This window comes from Pan troglodytes, chromosome 8 (assembly GCF_028858775.2).
Source record: "Pan troglodytes isolate AG18354 chromosome 8, NHGRI_mPanTro3-v2.0_pri, whole genome shotgun sequence".
Classification (NCBI taxonomy): domain Eukaryota; kingdom Metazoa; phylum Chordata; class Mammalia; order Primates; family Hominidae; genus Pan; species Pan troglodytes.
Genome location: NC_072406.2, coordinates 26,093,452 through 26,112,134, shown reverse-complemented (window position 1 = coordinate 26,112,134; position 18,683 = coordinate 26,093,452). Strand labels below are relative to the sequence as shown.

The following is an 18,683-nucleotide window of genomic DNA, read 5'->3' as shown; positions in this document are numbered from 1 at the left end:
GTCAATGCACCCAAAGTCCTTGAATGTCACCTGGCATGTCCTGACCATTGCATACATGTTAGCTAACGTGACACAATAATGAACCATGGAGTGATTTTAAGCAGGGAACTGACCTGAAAGTTGTTCAGGAAGACCATCCTCCCAGCGACATGGAGGGTGAGGCTTAGACAAAGCTGTCACCATCATCCGGGAGAGCAATGATGTCTGAGAAAGGCAGGAGCAAGGGGACCGGCAAGAGCAGAGGGCATTTCAAAAGATGTAAGCAATAGAATCACCAGGGCCTGATGACTAAGGAGCTGGGCTGTGAGGGGCGAGGCTGTGCATTTCCAATGACTCCGGAGCTTCTAGTTTGAGTAGCTGGGGATGAACAGTGAGCTCATTCACAGAGATGGAGAAAACAGAAAAAAGAGAAATCTCAAAGGATATGTCTTTGGACAAATTCAGTGTACAGTACTTGTGTGTTTTTTTGCTTGTTTGTTTTTGAGACGGAGTCTTGCTCTGTCACCCAGGCTGGAGTGCAGTGGCGCGATCTTGGCTCACTGCAACCTCTGCCTCTCGGGTTCAAGCGATTCTCCTGCCTCAGCCTCTCAAGTAGCTAGGATTACAGGCACACACCACCACGCAAGCTAATTTTTCTTTGTTTGTTTGTTTGTTTTAGTAGAGAGAGGGTTTTACCATGTTGGCCAGGATGGTCTCGATCTCCTGACCTCGTGATCCACCTGCCTCGGCCTCCCAAAGTGCTGGGATTACAGGCATGAGCCACTGCTCCTGGCCACTTGTGGGGTTTAAATCAGGTCTTCTGCCATCAAATCCAGCACTCTTCTCTTCTTCCCACAGCCACTAGAATTATGCCTTTGCCATGAGGTGAGGTGGCATGTTGTTCTTTGGGGTCTAATGTCACGAGGAGGCCACTTCTGCAGCACATCCAGCCCTGGTGGGCAGCCCGAGGGCAGGGGCAGCTGAAGGTGGAAACATATGGAAAATGAATGCCCATGGTCTAGACAGAGAGAAAGTTATAAGGCACTGACAGGTTGCGGAAACCAGCTATGGTCAGAACGCTGCTTGGAGCAGATCAGTGTAGCTACTAGGAATCTCAGGTAGGCTGGGCGCGGTGGCTCCCGCCTGTAATCCCAGCACTTTGGGAGGCCAAGGAGGGGGATTGCTCGAGGTCAGACATCAGATTACCCTGGACAACATGGTGAAACCCTGTCTCTACGATTTTTTTTTTTTTTTTTTTTAGATGGAGTCTCACTCTGTAGCCCAAGCTGCAGTGCAGTGGCACGATCTCGGTTCACTGCAACTTCTGCCTCCGGGGCCCAAGCAATTCTCCTGCCTCAGCCTCCCAAGTAGCTGGGACTACAGGGATACACTACCACGCCCAGCTAATTTTTTGTATTTTAGTAGAGATGGGGTTTCACCATGTCGCCCAGGGTGGTCTCAAACTCCTGAGCTCTGGTGATCTGCCTGCCTCGGCCTCCCAAAGTGCTGAGATTATAGGCATGCGCCACCATGCCCAGCTGAAAAAATTTTAAAAATGATTTACCCAAGGCTGACTCGCCAGTGACGGGCACAGGTGCCTGGTGCATGGCAGCAGGTGTTCAATACAAGTTTGTGGCTGAAACAAATAGAATTAAAAAGGCACAAGTGGACTTAGGGTATGGAGGATGTCACGGGTTTGTCACATGTCCGCTTTCTCACTGGACGTCCCATCAAAATCGCTCAGCCCTGTGTCTGTCCCTCCCCTCTCCCAGTGACATCCAGTTCATTTGATAGATGAGCCCTGTGGCTCTGTCCTCATGCATTCGTTCAGCCATGTAGAGCCCTTGCTCCCATGTTCAGTGCAGGCCAGCCAGTATCCCAGGGGAGCCCACGTAGGGCCAGCCAGCATAGCCATCAACCCCATTTTCTTCCACTGGAAACCAACCCTTTATTTTGTTTACTCTGTCTCAGTTATTTTTCTGCCTTAAGATTCTTTTCCTGGACGACGGTAAAGTCCATGAGGGATGTAAACATGAAAGTCTTTCTTTTCTTTTCTTTCTTTTTTTTTTTTTTAGATGGAGTTTCGCTCTTGTTGACCAGGCTGGAGTGCAATGGTGCGATCTCAGCTCACCGCAACCTCCGCCTCCCGGGTTCAAGCAATTCTCATGTCTCAGCCTCCTGAATAGCTGGGATTACTGGTGCCCGCCACCACGCCCAGCTAATTGTTGTATTTTCAATAGAGACAAGGTTTCACCATGTTGGCCAGGCTGGTCTTAAACTCCTGACCTCAGGTGATCCACCTACCTTGGCCTCCCAAACTGCTGGGATTACAGGCATGAGCCACTGCACCCAGCCTTTTTTTATTTTTTTGAGACAAAGTCTCGCTCTGCACCCAGGCCGGAGTGCAGTTGCGCAATCTCGGCTCACTGCAACCTCTGCCTCCTGGGTCCAAGCGATTCTCCTGCCTCAGCCTCTTGAGTAACTGGGATTACAGGTTCATGCCACCATGCCTGGGTAATTTTTGTATTTTTAGTAGAGATGGGGTTTTGCCATATTGGCCAAGCTGGTCTAGAACTCCTGGCCTCAACTGATCCACCCACCTCAGCCTCCCAAAGTGCTGAGATTACAGGCATGAGCCACTGCGCCCGACTGAAAGTCTTTCTTTTTTTAAATAGACATGGGGGTCTCGCTATGTTGCCCAGGCTTATCTCCAACCCCTGGCCTCAAGTGATCCTCCTGCCTCGGCCTCCCAGAGGGCTGGGATTCCAGGCTTGAGCCACTTTGCCTAGCTAACATAACAGTCTTGTAAGAGGGGAGCTTCAGGTAGGTATGGGCTGGGTTCTAGGTCTAGTGATGGTTCCCATTAGACAAACATTAAACAATGCCAGAAGGCTGACAGCAAAGAGTTGATGGTTCCTAACAAAGGCAACATTAGGAACACATCTCCAAGGGGACTGAGCTCTAATGGCCATGTTGGTGCTGATTTCATTAGTGGTCCCATTTCTGGGAACCCATTTCCTCCCCTACATGGAGTATGATGTGTGTCTTCCTAGAGATGCAGGATTAGCTGTGGAGCTTTTCAGATACCCGCCCTTCTCCCCCTCCGCTGTGGAAGGTGATTGAATTTGGCCTTGCTGTTTTTAATTTTTTTTTTTTTTTGAGATGGAGTCTCGCTCTGTTACCCAGGCTGTAGTGCAGTGGTGCAATCTCAGCTCACTGCAAGATCTGCCTTCCAGGTTCACGCCATTCTCCTGCCTCAGCCTCTCTGAGTAGCTGGGACTACAGGCGCCCGCCACCACGCCCGGCTAATTTTTTTTGTATTTTTAGTAGAGACGAGATTTCACCGTGGTCTCGATCTCCTGACCTCGTGATCCGCCCACCTCTGCCTCCCAAAGTGCTGGGATTACAAGCGTGAGCCACCGTGCCCGGCCGCTGTTTTTAACTTTTAAATTTTTATTTTATTTTATTTTATATGTGTTTTTTTTGGGGGACTGAGTCTTGCTCTGTCACCCCAGCTGGAGTATAGTGGCGTGGTCTCGGCTCACTGCAACCTCTGCCTCCCAGGTTCAAGTGATTCTCCTGCCTCAGCCTCCTGAGTTGCTGGGATTACAGATGCCCGCCACCATGCCCGGCTAATTTGTTTATTTTTATTTTTAATAGAGACAGGGTTTCACCGTGTTGGCCAGGCTGGTCTCGAACTCCTAACCTCAGGTGATCTGCCTGCCTCGGCCTCCCAAAGTGCAGGGGTTCCAGGCATGAGCCACCGCAGGAAGGCGATTGACTTTAAAGGGCTCTGGGACCCGCGGCCCCAGGAGTTTGTGTTTGGCTTGGCAGTGAGCATCAGCTGGAAGCAGTGCATCAGGTAAGGTGTTCTCTGGTCGCTGTCAGCGTGACCCACACGTCTGTGTGTCACCCTGATGGGTATTCCAGTCATTATGAGCCCTTTTTGCCTGACATTTAGATCAAAACTCCCCCATTGATCCTCTCTTCCTCCTTGCCCCCACCCATGCTTCAACCCTGAGGACCGGGGCCCTAACGTCCCTGGAGCAGGTGCCAGGACCTCCTTGACACAGCCCTTGGTCCCTGGAACCCTGACTGTTAGGATAAGCCTTCCCAGCAGCAGATCCCCAGACACAGACATTGGAAAGGCCACTCCAAGACCGTCCCACCCAGGGCCCTAACTACAAGCTCTGCTTCTGGAGACATTTGCCAGGAGCCAAAAACATCTCCGGTGCTCCGTCCAGGAGCAGCCAATGGAAAGGGCAGCCCAGCCCCCTCCTCCTCTCCCCCAGTGGTATCCCAGCCTCCTGCCTCTCTCTTCCCTCCCCCGCCTTCCTCCCTCTCGCCTGGGCTGCCTGCCTCAGAAGTGGGGACCCAAAGGGTGCAGGACGCCTGGTCTGCCTTGTGGGTCCTGGACGGAGCCCCTACCTCTGCAAAGATGACTTGGAGACAGGCCGTCCTGCTGTCTTGCTTCTCCGCCGTGGTGCTCCTGTCTAGTGAGTACAGGAGGGTCAAGGCGGAGGGTGTTAGTTACATGGTAAGGGAGACTTGCCATGCACAGGTAAGGCTGCTCAGGTGATGCAGGTAGAAAGGGGTATGCTTATTGTTAACGTGTGTGTGTGTGTGTGTCTATGTGTGTGTGCATGTAGGACACAATGTAATACAGAAAAATAATAATAATAATAATAATAATAAACAGTAAAGAAAGAAACAAAATGGAAAAAAAAACTGAAGCCAGCTTGCTTGGTGGGTTCCTGGGGAGATTGGCTCTGCAGCTGGTACGTGAGAAACCACGGGCCCCCTGCCAGGCCCTGGCAGGACGCTTAGCCTGGAAAGTGGGATGGGGGCTCAGCTCAGGGTCTGGGCTCCCCTCTGATGCTGCAGCCTCACTCTGTGCCCTTGTCCTGCAGTGCTGAGAGAGGGAACCAGTGCATCTGTGGGCACCATGCAGATGGCGGGAGAAGAGGTGAGTGAAGGTGAGTGCAGGGGCCACCCACGGGGCAGGGCAGGAGCAGCCAGCGAAGCAGCAGCCCCGGCACCCCCACACTGCTGGTGACAGGCCTCTCCTGGGTTTCAGATGCAAAACAGAAGATTTTCATGCAGGAATCAGATGCCTCGAATTTCCTCAAGAGGCGCGGCAAGCGGTCCCCCAAGTCCCGAGATGAGGTCAATGGTAAGGATGCTGGAGGGACCCCCACCGTCCATCACCACCTCTGCTCACACCCCCTGGCTCCTCCTCGCCCACAGTCAGCCGGGCAGCAGGATGCAGCCGGGCACGAAGGGCTCACCCCAGGGTATCAGGGACTGCAGCTCTGAATGAGAAATTACACCCTATTTCCTGACTGTAGGTCATATATTGGATTGAATACTTTGTCAGGGTTAGGAGGCCCCACCTCTGCAAAGATGACTTGGAGACAGGTCCTCTTGTCCTGCTTCTTGGCCATGATGCTACATTAAACACACCTAACAGGGATAAGATGCATTGGATTTCAGAAAGGTGTAGGGAGGGAAATCTATGTTCTGGTCTGGAGGGGACCCACACATCAGTGTGTGCTTTGCGGGTACTGGTCCAGCACACCTTCTGTATAAGAGCAACAGCATCGCACATGGGGAAGGCACAGGACACTGGGTGCTGAGAAATGTGGGTCTGGGGACAGCTGTGCTGCTAAGTGGCCTTGGCTACTTCCTCCCTCTGGTCCTAATTTCCTTATTTATAAGCCTCTGAAAGAGCTGTTGTTCAGCCAGCAGAGTTTTTTTTTTTTTAAGTTTTCATTTTCAACACATTGGGGTGAGCCTGTCTGTTGCACAGCCTGCTGTAGGGCCTGTGGAGCCCCGGCTTCAGCCCTCATGCCCTTCACCTGCCAACCCCTGAGGGCATTTGAGTTTCTACTCCTGAACCTGCTTCTTCCAAGACGCTGAGCTCAGACCGTATCGCCCGAGTCTCTGGCTCAAGTCTTTCCTCCTCGTGCCTGTGGGTGAATGAACTCTTTGTATTCTTCAGGGCACTCAGCAAGGTGACTTGCTTGGTAAAAATAACAGGACTGTTTTCAAATGATGGGAAGAACAGAGATAGAAATGCTTGGAGGTGAAATTTCTTTTTTTAAAAAAAATTGAATAAGTATAACCGTGCTAGGAAAACCTCCAGGCCTCATACAACTTGAGATTTAAAAGTTGGCCAATGTCAAGAAGCACTGAAAGGTTGGGAGGGGGGCTGGACTGTTTTTGATTAAAATGGGAGAAGCAATCTTCTGGCAGACTTCCAGGGGAAACAGGCATGATTTTAGGCCAGGCAAATAGCTTCTGTCCTTTTTTTTTTTTTTTTTTTTTTTTTTTTTTTTTTGAGATGGAGTCTCACTCTCTCGCCCAGGCTGGAGTGCAGTGGCAGGATCTTGGCTCATTGCAACCTCCACCTCCCAGGTTCAGGTAATACTCCTGCTTCAGCCTCCCAAGTAGCTGGAATTACAGATGCCTGCCACCACGCCTGGCTAATTTTTGTATTTTTGTAGAGACAGAATTTTGCCATGATGGCCAGGCTGGTTTCGAACTCCTGAACTCAGGTGACCCCCCTGCCTCGGCCTCTTAGAGTGCTGAGATTACAGGCATGAGCCACCGCGCATGGCCTCTTCTGTCCTCTTAAGCTGACTCCAAACAATGAGCTACACCATTTAGCCTGAAGTGCCTTACCTCGGACAGAAGCTCAGTGTGTCAATTAGTCATGGGAGGTGCAGGACAGCCTGGTGAACACCCAGGATTGTGCATGAATGCATCTGCTGTCACCCAGTCAACTCCTGTGGATAGCAGGAGGGCAGTGTCCAGCGATGCCTCAGGTTGGATAAAGGGCAGGTGACAGACACTTCAGCCAACTTGAATTTGGAACCAGGAGACAGGCATCTGACATCTCTAAGCCTCTGGGATAAAGGTGAAGTTACTTTAGGGTGAAAAGAGAGTGTGATGAATGCATGTTCTTGAGAAGAAACGTACACAATGCACAGAATGACACATAGTATAAAATTACTATCTTGAACTGAGGATTAAATTATTCTTATTCATTACGTCAAAACTCTAATTTGTGACACCTCTGAAAAGACCACTTGGGAAGATTGTTTGCTGTCCTGAGTACACAGGGGACAGAGGACGCTTCTTTAGGAATAGGCAGTGACTTACTAAGTACCTGCTTCCTAAACCCTAAGCCCCCGCACCTCCCACAACGGCTTTCTGGCGCTTGGAGCAACATCAGGACCCACAATGGGTGGGTAGAGGGAAGCTGAGCCAGCAGTGGCGTGTGGGAACCTGGTACCCTAGCTCTGCCCCCAACCTGCTGTGTGACCTCTGTTAGATCATGCACATCTCTGAGCCTGAATCCCCTCTGAGAAATGTGTGGATGCCGAGTGAGAGGTGGGGCATGGGTATGGATGGGATAACCAACCCCTTCTGCCAGACTCAAGTTTCCTGCAACTAAGTAGGTCACGGCAGACGTTTGGGAAGAAACATTCCAGACGTCTGGAATCTGCACTAAGCCCAGTTCACAGCTAACTTGATTTTTAATCTGAGTTAAGTAATAGAAAAGTAACAGAAATAACTAGTATTTATATAATTCATTAATTAATGTAAGCGTCTTACTTCCAAGAAGGATTTGAGATGGTTTGTTTGTTTATTTATTTATTTATTTTAAGACAGAGTCTCGCTCTGTTGCCCAGGCTGGAGTGCAGTGGCGTGATCTCAACCTCCACCTCCCCGGTTCAAGCAATTCTTCTGCCTCACCCTCCCAAGTAGCTGGAATTATAGGCACCTGCCACCACGCCTGACTAATTGTTGTATTTTTAGTAGAGATGGGGTTTTGCCATTTTGGCCAGGCTGGGCTTGAACCCCTGACCTCAAGCGATCCGCCCGCCTCGGCCTCCCAAAGTGCTGGGATTACAGGCGTGAGCCGCCGCACCCGGCCTGAGATGGTTTCCAATATTATCATTTTGCAAAGACTTTTCCTTGTTTCTCCCAGCACCTCTGTAACGTGGGTTGGGGGTAGGGAACCATGACTTTCCCCAGCTTCTCTGCTTCCTTCAGCACCCCCCAGCCTCCTCTTGCACATCAGAGTTGATGGGGCAAAAAACGGTACCTCCGTCTCCCCCATTTGGTGTGAGGGGAATCCCACTGTGAGACCGTGAGGCGTGCTGAGGGACTGGTTCTTCCTGCCCTAGACGTGGCCTCCCTGGCTTCATGGGTTTCTCCAGTTGAAGCTCATGTTGGGGGAAATACCTTGAAAGTAGAGAGCTTTACATCGTTTCCTCCAGACAACCGGGAATTTTTATTCCAACAGCTGTAATGCTTGGTAAACTTGTCTTATGTCTTTCTCCTTATTGAACTATAGGTCTCTTAAGCAGAGGGAAGGATTTTATTTTATTTTGTTTTTGAGACAGGGTCTCACTCTGTTGCCTAAGGTGGAGTGCAGCAGTACAATCATAGCTTACTGCAGCCTTGAACTCCTGGCCTCAAGCAACCCTCCTGCTTCAGACTCCCTAGTAGCTAAGCTCACAGGCGTGAGCCACCGTATCTGGCTGGAAGGACGGAATCTTTCTCATTCGGCTTTTTAATTCCAGTGCTTAGCCTACATCCTGGCCGTGATAAGAGCTCGAAAATGTTGAATGGATGTGAGATTAAGTTGGATTATTCCTTTACGGAATTCGTTTCTGATTATGGGATTTCTGGTTTCCAAGTGGCCTGGTATACTTGGATATGCCACCAACTTTATAATCAGAGCTAAATCACTTTACTCTTTGGGGCCTCTGTCTTCTCATTTGCAAATGAGGCAGCTGGATCAGATAATCACCTTCAAGTTTTAAAGTCTGTGTCAGGAGTAAATCATTTCAGGGAAGTCTCCAACCACAATCCCCCACAAACCACTCATCCCCCAACCAGATGACTTCTCAGATGAACTGTGCTCCCCTAAGTGTGTGCCCCTAAGTGTCCTCATTCTTGAGGGGCAACTCTTGCTTCTTTTCCTTTCACAGCGGAAAACAGGCAGAAGCTTCGGGTTGATGAGCTGCGGAGAGAATATTACGAGGAACAAAGGAATGAATTTGAGAACTTCGTGGAGGAACAAAACGATGGTAAGAGCTCTTCAGCCAGTGTCTTCAGGGAGGTGGAGCATTGGGGAGAAATCACATGGTTTGCTTTCTCTTCTTCTACCCAACTTTTTTTTTTTTTTCTTTTTTTGAGACGAAGTCTTGCTCTGTTGCCCAGGCTGGAATGCAGTGGTATGATCTTGGCTCACTGCAACCTCCACTTCCCAAGTTCAAGCGATTCTCCTGCCTCAACCTCCGGAGTAGCTGGGATTACGGATGCCCCTAGCTAATTTTTGTATATTTAGTAAAGACAGGGCTTTGCCATGTTGGCCAGGCTGGTATTGAACTTTTAATTGGAGGAGGGAGGAAAGGGAAGGTCTACTTTCAATTCATATCCAGGAGAGCCTCGAAAAGAAGGGAGGGCCGGACGCAGTCGCTCATGCCTGTAATCCCAGCACTTTGGGAGGCTGAGGCGGGTAGATCACCTGAGGTCAGGAGTTTGAGACCAACCTGGCCAACATGGCGAAACCCCATCTCTACTAAAAATACAAAAATTAGCTGGGTGTGGTGGCGGGCACCTGTAACCCCAGCTACTCGGGAGGCTGAGGTTGGAGAATCGCTTGAACTTGGGAGGCAGAAGTTGCAGTGAGTGGAGATTGTGCCACTTCAGTCCAGCCTGGGCAACAAGAGTGAAACTCCATATCAAAAAAATAAAATAAAATAAAATAAAAAGAAGGGAGAAAAATGGCTACACAGAACTTGAGAAGGTGTGGAAGGGGACAGAATACCCTTATTCCCATTGGCTTGGGGGCTGTGGGAACTGTTTGCTGACTGTGTGGATATAAAACTCCTTTCCCTCCCTCCTCCTATTTGGGCATCACCGCACTGGTCTGTGTTCTCCGTCTAAGCACCAAAACTTAGGCTTAGCTCTGGCAGGATCATATTGGGCAGATTCCACACTCACTCGCAGGTGCCTTATATTCACGTCAATGTCCTGGCTCCAGGTCCTACTCTATCCTGGAAAATCAAGGCCTTCATTGACCTATTCAGTGTACTCAGCATCTTTACTGACTGGCAGAAGCAAATCAGGAAAACTGAACTCAGAAAACAGCTTGCCTTCTACCCTCTCACCCCACCTGCAGCATCAACATCTACAGCCTATCTTCAGGCTCCAACTCATCCAAAAGCATCAGATCACCTGGAAATTTTTATATGGTTTTCTTGTGGCCTTATGCTTCTCCTATTTGTATCCTCTTCTGTAAGCCTTGGTCTTTTCCTTACTAGCAAAAAATAGAGAGTAGGAAAGGCCCAGGGAGGCCAGGAGTTTTGAGGGGCTGAGGTGGGCGGATCACTTGAGGTCAGGAGTTTGAGACTAGCCTAGCGAATGTGGCGAAACCCCGTCTCTACTAAAAATAACTAAAAATTAGCCAGGCGTGATGGTGCACACCTGTAGTCTCAGCTACTTGGGAGGCTGAGGCAGGTGAATTGCTTGAAACTGGGAGGTGGAGCTTGCAGTGAGCCAAGATCCCACCACCGCACTCCAGCCTAGGCAACAGAGCAAGACTCTGTCTCAAAAAAAAAAAAAAAAAAAAAAAGAAAGAAAAAAAAAAGAAAAGGCCCAGACCAGAGAGCTTAGTGTCTCTGGCCAGGCAATCCGCACCCCTCAACCCCTTGGCAGACAGGGTTCCTGTCTGCTCTTAGAAAGTGCTGGCTGTGCCAGGGCTCAGTGGAGGATGGTGCGGCTGGGGACACGGGTAGAGGATGCTCTGTCTTTGAGCCACAGCCTTCCACGGAGTGGGATTTAATTTTGCTGTGAAGTACCCTCAAGGGTCACCCACAGCAAACATCCTTAGGACCGTTTAAGGGGGATCACACCAGCATACCAGAGAATGTGTGTGTGTGTGTGTGTGTGTATTTCTTTTCCTTTTTTTTTTTTTTTTTTTGAGACAGTCTCATTCTGTTGCCCAGGCTGGAGTGCAGTGGCATGATCTCAGCTCACTGCAACCTCCCGCCACAAGTTCAAGCGATTCTCCTGTCTCAGCCTCCCAAGTAGCTGGGATTACAGGTGTGCACCACTATGCCCAGCTAATTTTTGTATTTTGGGTAGAGATGGGGATTTACTATGTTGGCCAGGCTGGTCACGAACTCCTGACCTCAAGTAATCTGCCCATGTCAGTCTCCCAAAGTGCTGGGATTATAGGCGTGGGCCATCACACCTAGCCCTGTTTATTTATTTGGTCTTTCTCCAAATTTCAAGATTGTAATGCTCCTGAGGAAAATCACCTGGTACCTCCTGGGTGCACGTGAACTTGGACGTGAGGCCCCAGTTTAGGTCACCTTTGTGGGAGAGAGTCAGCTCTTTCAGTTCTCCTGGCTGTTTGCTCTGATGGACTGGGGAGGCAGCACCCTCGGAAGGCTTCTCCTAGTGAAAAGGAAACCACCCCTGGGTCAGGTGCTGCAGGCTGTGCCCATTGCCCTGCAGGTGCACCTGGCTGAGGCCTGCAAACAGGTGCTGGGCTTGGATCCTGGCAAATCAAACTTTCTTAGGAACATACTGGGAAAACTTCAGGCCGTCACAGCTTGGAAGCACACACTTCTGCTAGAGATGTGTTTATCTTGGTGGGCAGCTCGGGGAGAAGCATTTAAAAGTTGAGAATGTGGCCTTCAAAATTCCTTCAGTGTGATTTTGACTCATACTATTAAAATAGCATTTTATTTTGAGCAGTTTTAAATGTTTTAGGTCCAAAGCTCTAGCATGTAGATGGAAAAACATTCACTGTTTTCCCTTTCTTGATGAATTCAGGATGCAGGGTTGGGCGCCTGCAGGTCCTCTTACAGGATAGGAAGACAGGAGACCCTAGGTCTCACCCACACAGATGGAGAAAACACAGGCCTTTGGGGAATGCAGTTCCAGAAGCTGTTGTCCTTGAGCCCTTGCTCTGCCAGGCACTGTAAGTGGCCACCTAATCCTCACGAACTGCCTCTGAGACAGGTCTTGTAATTTCCAGCTCATGTTTCAAAAATTGAGGCTCAGGCTGGGCACCGTGGCTCACACGTGTAATCCCAGCACTTTGGGAGGCCAAAGTGGGAGCATTGCTTGAAGCCAGGAGTTCAAGACCAGCTTGGGCAACTAAGCGAGGCCCTGTCTCTACAAAAGAAAAAAAATTTTTCAATTAAAAAACATAAGCTGGGCATGGTGGCAGGTGCCTATAGTCCCAGCTACACTGGAGGCTGAGGCAGGGGGATGGCTTCAGCCCAGGAGTTTGAGACCAGCCTGAGCAACATAGAAAATGAGAAAATTAACTTGGCTGGTGGCATGTGCCTGTAGTCCCAGCTACTTGGGTGGTTGAGAGAGGATCACTTGATCCTGGGGAGTTCAAGGCTAGAGTGACTATGATCATGCCACTGCACTCCAGCCTGGGCAACAGAGCAAGACACTGTCTCAAAAAAAAAAAAAAAAAAAAAACTACAACAAAAATAAAAAACTGAGGCTTAGAAAGGATACATGTATACCCAAGGAGACGAGGCTAGTAGATAGCCCTAGCATTAGAACCCCAAGGCTTATTTGCCAGCAAAGCTCCTGTTCTTGTAAATCAAGGATGAGCAAATGCATGGAGGTCTTAGAGAGCTTCTTTGATCCAGGAATTGGCCCCCGGATGGAGTGAGTGAGAAAGATAAAGCAGAGTAGCCCTCAGGGGGTCTCCCCAGAGCTCCATCAAGGCAGGGGTCACAAGGTGGAGCAGGCCTGGCCTCCTGAGGATGAGTTTTGGAAAAGGTGGAAATCATTTCAATCTTCTTTCCTCTCCGTTGCCTGTGGCTCACAATGTTGCACAGGGTTCTGTTGCCTGAAACCATCCCTGGGGCGGTGCTCAAGGCGTCTGACTTCCAAGCCCTCCCCTGAGGCCCCTGACATACCTGTCAGTCAGGACTCTGGTTTCAGCTAGCTGTCTTATGTAACCGAGTCACCTATTCTTTTTTTTTTTTTTTTTTTTTGATACGGAATCTCACTCTGTCACCAGGCTGGAGTGCAGTGGCGCGACCTCGGCTCAATGAAACCTCCTCCAGGGTTCAAGTGATTCTCCTGCCTCAGCCTCCTGAGTAGCTGGGATTATAGGCACCCGCCACCACGCCCTGCTAATTTTTGTATTTTTAGTAGAGACACGGTTTCACCATGTTGGCCAGGCTGGTCTTGAACTCCTGACTTCAGGTGATCTGCCCACCTCGGCCTCCCACAGTGCTGGGATTACAGGCGTGAGCCCCCGCCCCCGCCCCGAGTCACCTATTCTAAGGGTTACTGATAGCAGTTGGATATTTGACATCTCCCCAAAGTACTTACTTCATAAAAGGAATGCCCACCGGGACTACAAGCCTGTAGTCCCAGGACTTTTGGAGGCCAAGGAATTTAGCCCTGGCAACATAACGAGACCTTGTCTCTATTAAAAATTAGCCGGGCATGGTGGTGCATGCCTGTAGTCCCAGCAACTTGGGAGGCTGAGGCTGAAGAATCACTTGAGTCCAGGAGGCTGCAGTGAGCTATGATTGTGCCACTGCACTTCTGCTTGGGCAACAGGATGAGAACTTGTCTCAAAAACAAAAACAACAAAAAAAGGGATGCTGAATCAACTTCTAAGTCAAAACCACACTCTCAGGGTTGGCAAAGAGTAGCTCGTCTACTGGGCTTGAGAAATGCCCGAAAGAGCTGAAGATGAACACACAAAGCTCCGGCCTGGGCCTGGCTCTGTGAGCTCCAGGCTGCCCCTGGGCTATCAAGTACCTAATGGGATTTTCAGCACCAAGGGGAGGGCCAGCTCTGAGCCCACATAGGAAGGAAACACTTCTGGCAGCCGTGGTGCCTCAACGTGCCTTGGTCACTGGGCCCTGCACCCAGCTGGGCCGAGGTGAGACTAGGCCTGAGCACGCGGCTCTCACAGGTGCTAAGGACCAAAGCAACATCTCCATTCCTCACACCCTGAAGCCACCAGGCGGTCCTGTTGGCCATTGCCACAGAGGATGCCAGTTTCACTTTCGCTAGTACCAAAATCAGGTTCATGGGCTTCTTGGTGAGGTCCACATTTGAGAAAACAGAGGTAAGAAAGACATCTTGGTTCTTTAATTCTTGGCATCATTTTCTGTTAGGATTTCCCATCCTTCCAACATCTTTGACAAATGCATCTTAAAAATGTGATAAAACACACACAACATAAAACTTGCCATTTAAACTCTTCTTTCTTTTCCTTTCTTTTTCTTTCTCTTTCTTTTTTTTTTTCTCTTTCTTTCTTCTCTTTCTTTACTTTCTCTTTCCCTCCCTCCCTCCCCGCCGCTTCCTTTCTTTCTTTTTTAGATGGGTTTTGCTCTGTTGCCCAGGTTGGAGTGCAGTGGTGTGATGATAGCTCACTGCAGCCTCAACCTCCTGGGCTCGAGCAATCCTCCCACCTCAGCCTCCCAAGTAGTTGGGACTATAGGCACGTGCTATCACACCTGGCTAATATTTTTTTATTTTTTGTAGAGACGATGTCTTGCTAACACTGCTCAGGCTGGTCTCAAACTCCTGGCTTCAAGCGATCCTACCAGCTTGGCCTCCCAAAGTGCTGGGATTACAGGTGTGAGCCACCATGCCCAGCATAAACTATTTTTAAGCATACGATTCAGCAGCATTTACTACATTCACTGTGCAACAGTCACTGCTATTTCCAAACCCTTGCATAGCCTCATACAGAAACTGCATTCATAAAGCAGTAACTCGCCATTCCTCCCTCCCGGAAGCCTCTGGCAACCTCTTTTTTTTTTTGTCTCTGTAAATTTGCCCATTCTAGGCTAGGTGCAGTGGCTCACGCCTGTAATACTAGTGCTTTGGAAGGCCGAGGCGGTTCGATCACTTGAGGTCAGGAGTTCAAGACCAGCCTGGCCATCAGGGTGAAACCCCATCTCTACTAAAAATATAGAAATTAGCCAGGCGTGGTGGCATGCACCTGTAATCCCAGCTATTCCAGGTGGAGGCAGGAGAATCGCTTGATCCTGGGAGGCGGAGGTTACAGTGAGCCGAGATCACGCCACTGCACCCCAGCCTGGGTGACAGAGCGAGAGTCAAAACAACAAAAACAAAAACAAAAACTTGCCCATTCTAGACATGTCATCTAAGTGGAATCATACACTATTCATCTTTTTGAGTCTGGGCTTATTTCACTTAGCAGAATATTTTTAAGGTTTGTCCATGTTGTAGAATGTGCCAGAACTTCATTCCTTTTTATGGCGAAATTTTACACATACACACCACATTTTGTTTATCCATTTCTTTGTTGATGGACACTGGGGTTGTTTCCACCTCTTGGCTGTTGTGACTAGTGCTGCTACGAACATTCATGTACAAGTATCCGTTTGTGTGTCCCTGTTTTCAATTCTTTTGGGCATTTTCTTTTTTTCTTTCTTTTGTGTTTTTTTTTTTTTGGAGACAGGATCTTACTCTGTCGCCCAGGCTGGAGTGCAGTGGCATGATCTCAGCTCACTGCATCCTCCACCTCCCAGGTTCAAGTGATTCTCATACTTCAGCCTCCTGAGTAGCTGGGATTACAGGTGTGTGTCACCATGCCTGGCTAATTTTTGTATTTTTTAGTAGAGACAGGGTTTCACCATGTTGGCCAAGTTAGTCTAGAATTCCTGACCTTGGGTGATCAGCCAGCCTCAGCCTCCCAAAGTGCTGGGATTATAGGCATGAGCCATCCCGCCCGGCCAATCACAGCACTTTGGGAGGCTGAGACAGGAGGATTGCTTGAGACTAGGAGTTGGAGACCAGCCTGGACAATACAGTGAAATTCCACCTCCATAAAAAAATTAAAAAATTAGCCAGGCGTGGTGGCAAAGGAGGCTGAAGTGGGAGGATTGCCTGAGCCCTGGGAGGTTGAAGCTGCGGTGAGTCCTGATCACGCCACTGCACTCCAGCCTGGGTGACAGACTGAGACCCTGTCTCAAAACAAAACAAAACAAGAAAGAAAGAAAAAAAAAGAAAATTAATTCAGAACAGTATAGAGGAAAAAAACCTCCAAGTCGACAATGATTTCCTTCATGTTTTCAAGGCATGGTTTGTAGTCCCTTATTTTTCTTGCATGTCCTTCCAGTAGTCCATTCCTGCTACTGTGTTGTTACTTTTTCGTCTTGTGTCTTGGTTGTTAAGTCTTTGAAACAGGGCTGCATAAGCCTCTGCCCTCCTACACTGGCTGGGCAGGCAGAAGAGCCTGAGATGCCCGGCCCTGGTCTACACCTGCCTGTGACCTTCGCCCATCTGGGCCTGACTTATACACAAGGCCTGTCAGCTCACATACTCTGGATCCTCACCAGTCCTGGCCTTCTCTCACCAGGGCTCACAAACACTCTCAGTGCAGGTCACCACAGGGCAGGGGTTCGGCTGATGGCTGCTGGGCTCAGTGGCAGGTCAGAGGCCCCCTGTCCTAACAGGTGGCTTTGTCTTTCCTCCCCAGAGCAGGAAGAGAGGAGCCGGGAGGCTGTGGAGCAGTGGCGCCAGTGGCACTATGACGGCCTGCACCCATCCTATCTCTACAACCGCCACCACACCTGATCCCATCCTGAAGCCGGCCAAGAAGACGAAGCTTGTAGCACCATTGGCATCCCCGTGTTCCAGCAATCCTTCCCATGCAAACCGGCCCTTCGGAGGGTCTCAGCTTGGGGTCTGCAGTGGCCAGCAGCCCTGGAAAAGACGCATGCCTTTCCTTCCAGTGTATGAAAGTGTCCTGACTTTCACCTCTTTGCAGACCATCTTCTGAGGTGAGCAACTGCCTGCAGGGCCTCCTAGCACCAAACCTACAGTGGCTTCCCCTGGCTTCGTTCCCAAGCAAAAGAATCAGTCAAGAATCACATGTTTGCTTATGGCTTACAAATAAAAACGCTGAATCAACCATGTGTATCATCTTCTCAAATCTCCGACCGAGGGGTGTCATGCTGTCTTCCCTGAGCGATGATGTGATTCTTGCTGACTTGGGTGTTTGAAAGCTTGAACTTGAGGAGCATTGCTCAGTCTTCTCAATATGTCCCATATGCCACCGAATATGCTAGAGTTGACTCACCCAGTCGTCTATCAGTGTGATCGATTTCTGGACATGAAACGTTGGGTCATAACATATATATATATATATATATATATATATATATGTGCGTGTGTATGTGTGTGTGTGTGTGTGTGTGTGTATATATATATATATATATGTACACTTTTTGTTTTTTTTTTTTTTGAGACAGGGTCTCACTCTGTCACCCAGGCTGCAGTGCAGTGGCAAGATCATGGCTCACTGCAGCCCCGACCTTCCAGGCTTAGGTGATCCTCCCACTTCATTCTCCCAAGTATCTGGGACTACAGGCATGTACCACCACGCACAGCTAGTTTTTGTATTTTCAGGAGAGACGGGGTCTTGCCATGTTGTCCAGGCCGATCTTGAACACCTGAGCTCAAGCAATCCACTCACCTTGGCCTTCCAAAGTGCTGGATTACAGGTGAGCCACTGCACCCAGCCGACTTCTACATATTTTAAACTGGCTAAATCGAATTTCTCTTTGAAGAGGTCGCGTGCTTCCTATCGCTGGGTATCTTTGCTGATCCTTTCTGAAAGCAAGTAAACTTAAGACCAGAAAAGTCCTGGGCAGGGGACAGGGGTGCTTGAAATATATACTATTCATGGTGTCTTTTCAGACGGCAAATCTCACTTCCAGCTCCATTAAATTTAACCAAGTCAGACTTAACCAGGTTCCTAGTGCAGACCCTAGCTATGTGATCGATGTACTTCTACCACCTACCCCAATGCCTTTGGGCCTGGCTAAACAGAAAGGCTGTTTAGGAACCCGCAGCTCTCCACAAACCTCCTTGAAAGTGACACACAGCTTTTAGTAAGCAGTGTTCTAGCAGTGGAAGAGACTGGTATAACAGAAAAACTTTAAGGCCAGGTGTGGTGGCTCATACCTGTAATCCCAGTGTTTTGGGAAGCTGAGGCAGGAGGATTGTTTGAGGCCAGGAGTTTGAGGGTGCAGTGAGCTATGATCAGGCCACTACATTCCCGTCTGTCAGACAGAGTGAGACCCTATCTAAAAAAAAAAAAAAAAGAAAAAGAAAAAATGAAATTTGAGAACAACATGTGTCTATCTAGATCAGTTACCGAGTGGATGGTGAGCCTGCCAACTGGGGTTGGTAGTTGGGCAGCAGTGAAAGCTTAACCACTGCTAGCTCAGATCCTGAGTCAGGGGTGCAGGCTGTTCAGCCAGCGATACCAGGGTGGTTGCACTGTATTTGCACATAACTGACCTTCTGGTTGGATGCCCAGTCAGGCCCTGAGGTAGGTAGCCTCTGCTTACAAGGTTTTTGTTTTTGTTTTTGTTTTTGTTTTTTTAATTAATGACTAAAAAAAAATACTCAGGTGCAACAGAAAAAAAGGCAAAGTGTTGCTCTGTCACTTCCATGGGGAAACAAGAGAAGCCCCAATCTGGTTCATATTGGTCAGGATAACACACCCCAGTGCTTTCTGGCAAGAGGGCAGTTCCCCTTTGCTGCATGGTAGTGATCAGGTGGATGTCAACCGATAACTTGACTCACAGCCACACCATGCACCACCTGCCTGTCGTGTGTCCACAGGAAGGAATGCAAGGCTT

The 18,683-nt window shown here is 49.2% G+C and overlaps 1 protein-coding gene across 2 annotated transcripts; it reads left to right on the top strand.

Annotated features, from left to right (window-relative positions):
- Positions 1-3,768: 3,768 nt before the first annotated feature.
- On the top strand, positions 3,769-16,945 carry UCMA (upper zone of growth plate and cartilage matrix associated). 2 transcript variants are annotated; one of them, XM_001140953.7, is made up of 5 exons: positions 3,769-4,475; positions 4,890-4,955; positions 5,057-5,152; positions 8,985-9,083; positions 16,511-16,945. In XM_001140953.7, exons 1-5 carry the CDS (start codon positions 4,418-4,420, stop codon positions 16,606-16,608), a joined length of 417 nt encoding a protein of 138 aa, XP_001140953.5. In that variant the 5' UTR covers positions 3,769-4,417; the 3' UTR covers positions 16,609-16,945. The 2 variants fall into 2 exon arrangements, with proteins under 2 accessions (XP_001140953.5, XP_016818141.2); XM_016962652.4 differs by lacking the exon at positions 5,057-5,152 and having other exon boundaries at positions 4,302-4,475.
- The last annotated feature ends 1,738 nt before the right edge of the window (positions 16,946-18,683 follow it).

Bases quoted from the DNA above. Each gene is read 5' to 3' on its own strand.
- UCMA (XM_001140953.7), top strand. From the start codon at position 4,418: ATGACTTGGAGACAGGCCGTCCTGCTGTCTTGCTTCTCCGCCGTGGTG. The intron at 4,956-5,056 runs GTGAGTGCAGGG...CCTGGGTTTCAG, and splicing joins GGGAGAAGAGGTGAGTGAAG to ATGCAAAACAGAAGATTTTC. The intron at 9,084-16,510 runs GTAAGAGCTCTT...TTTCCTCCCCAG, and splicing joins CGTGGAGGAACAAAACGATG to AGCAGGAAGAGAGGAGCCGG.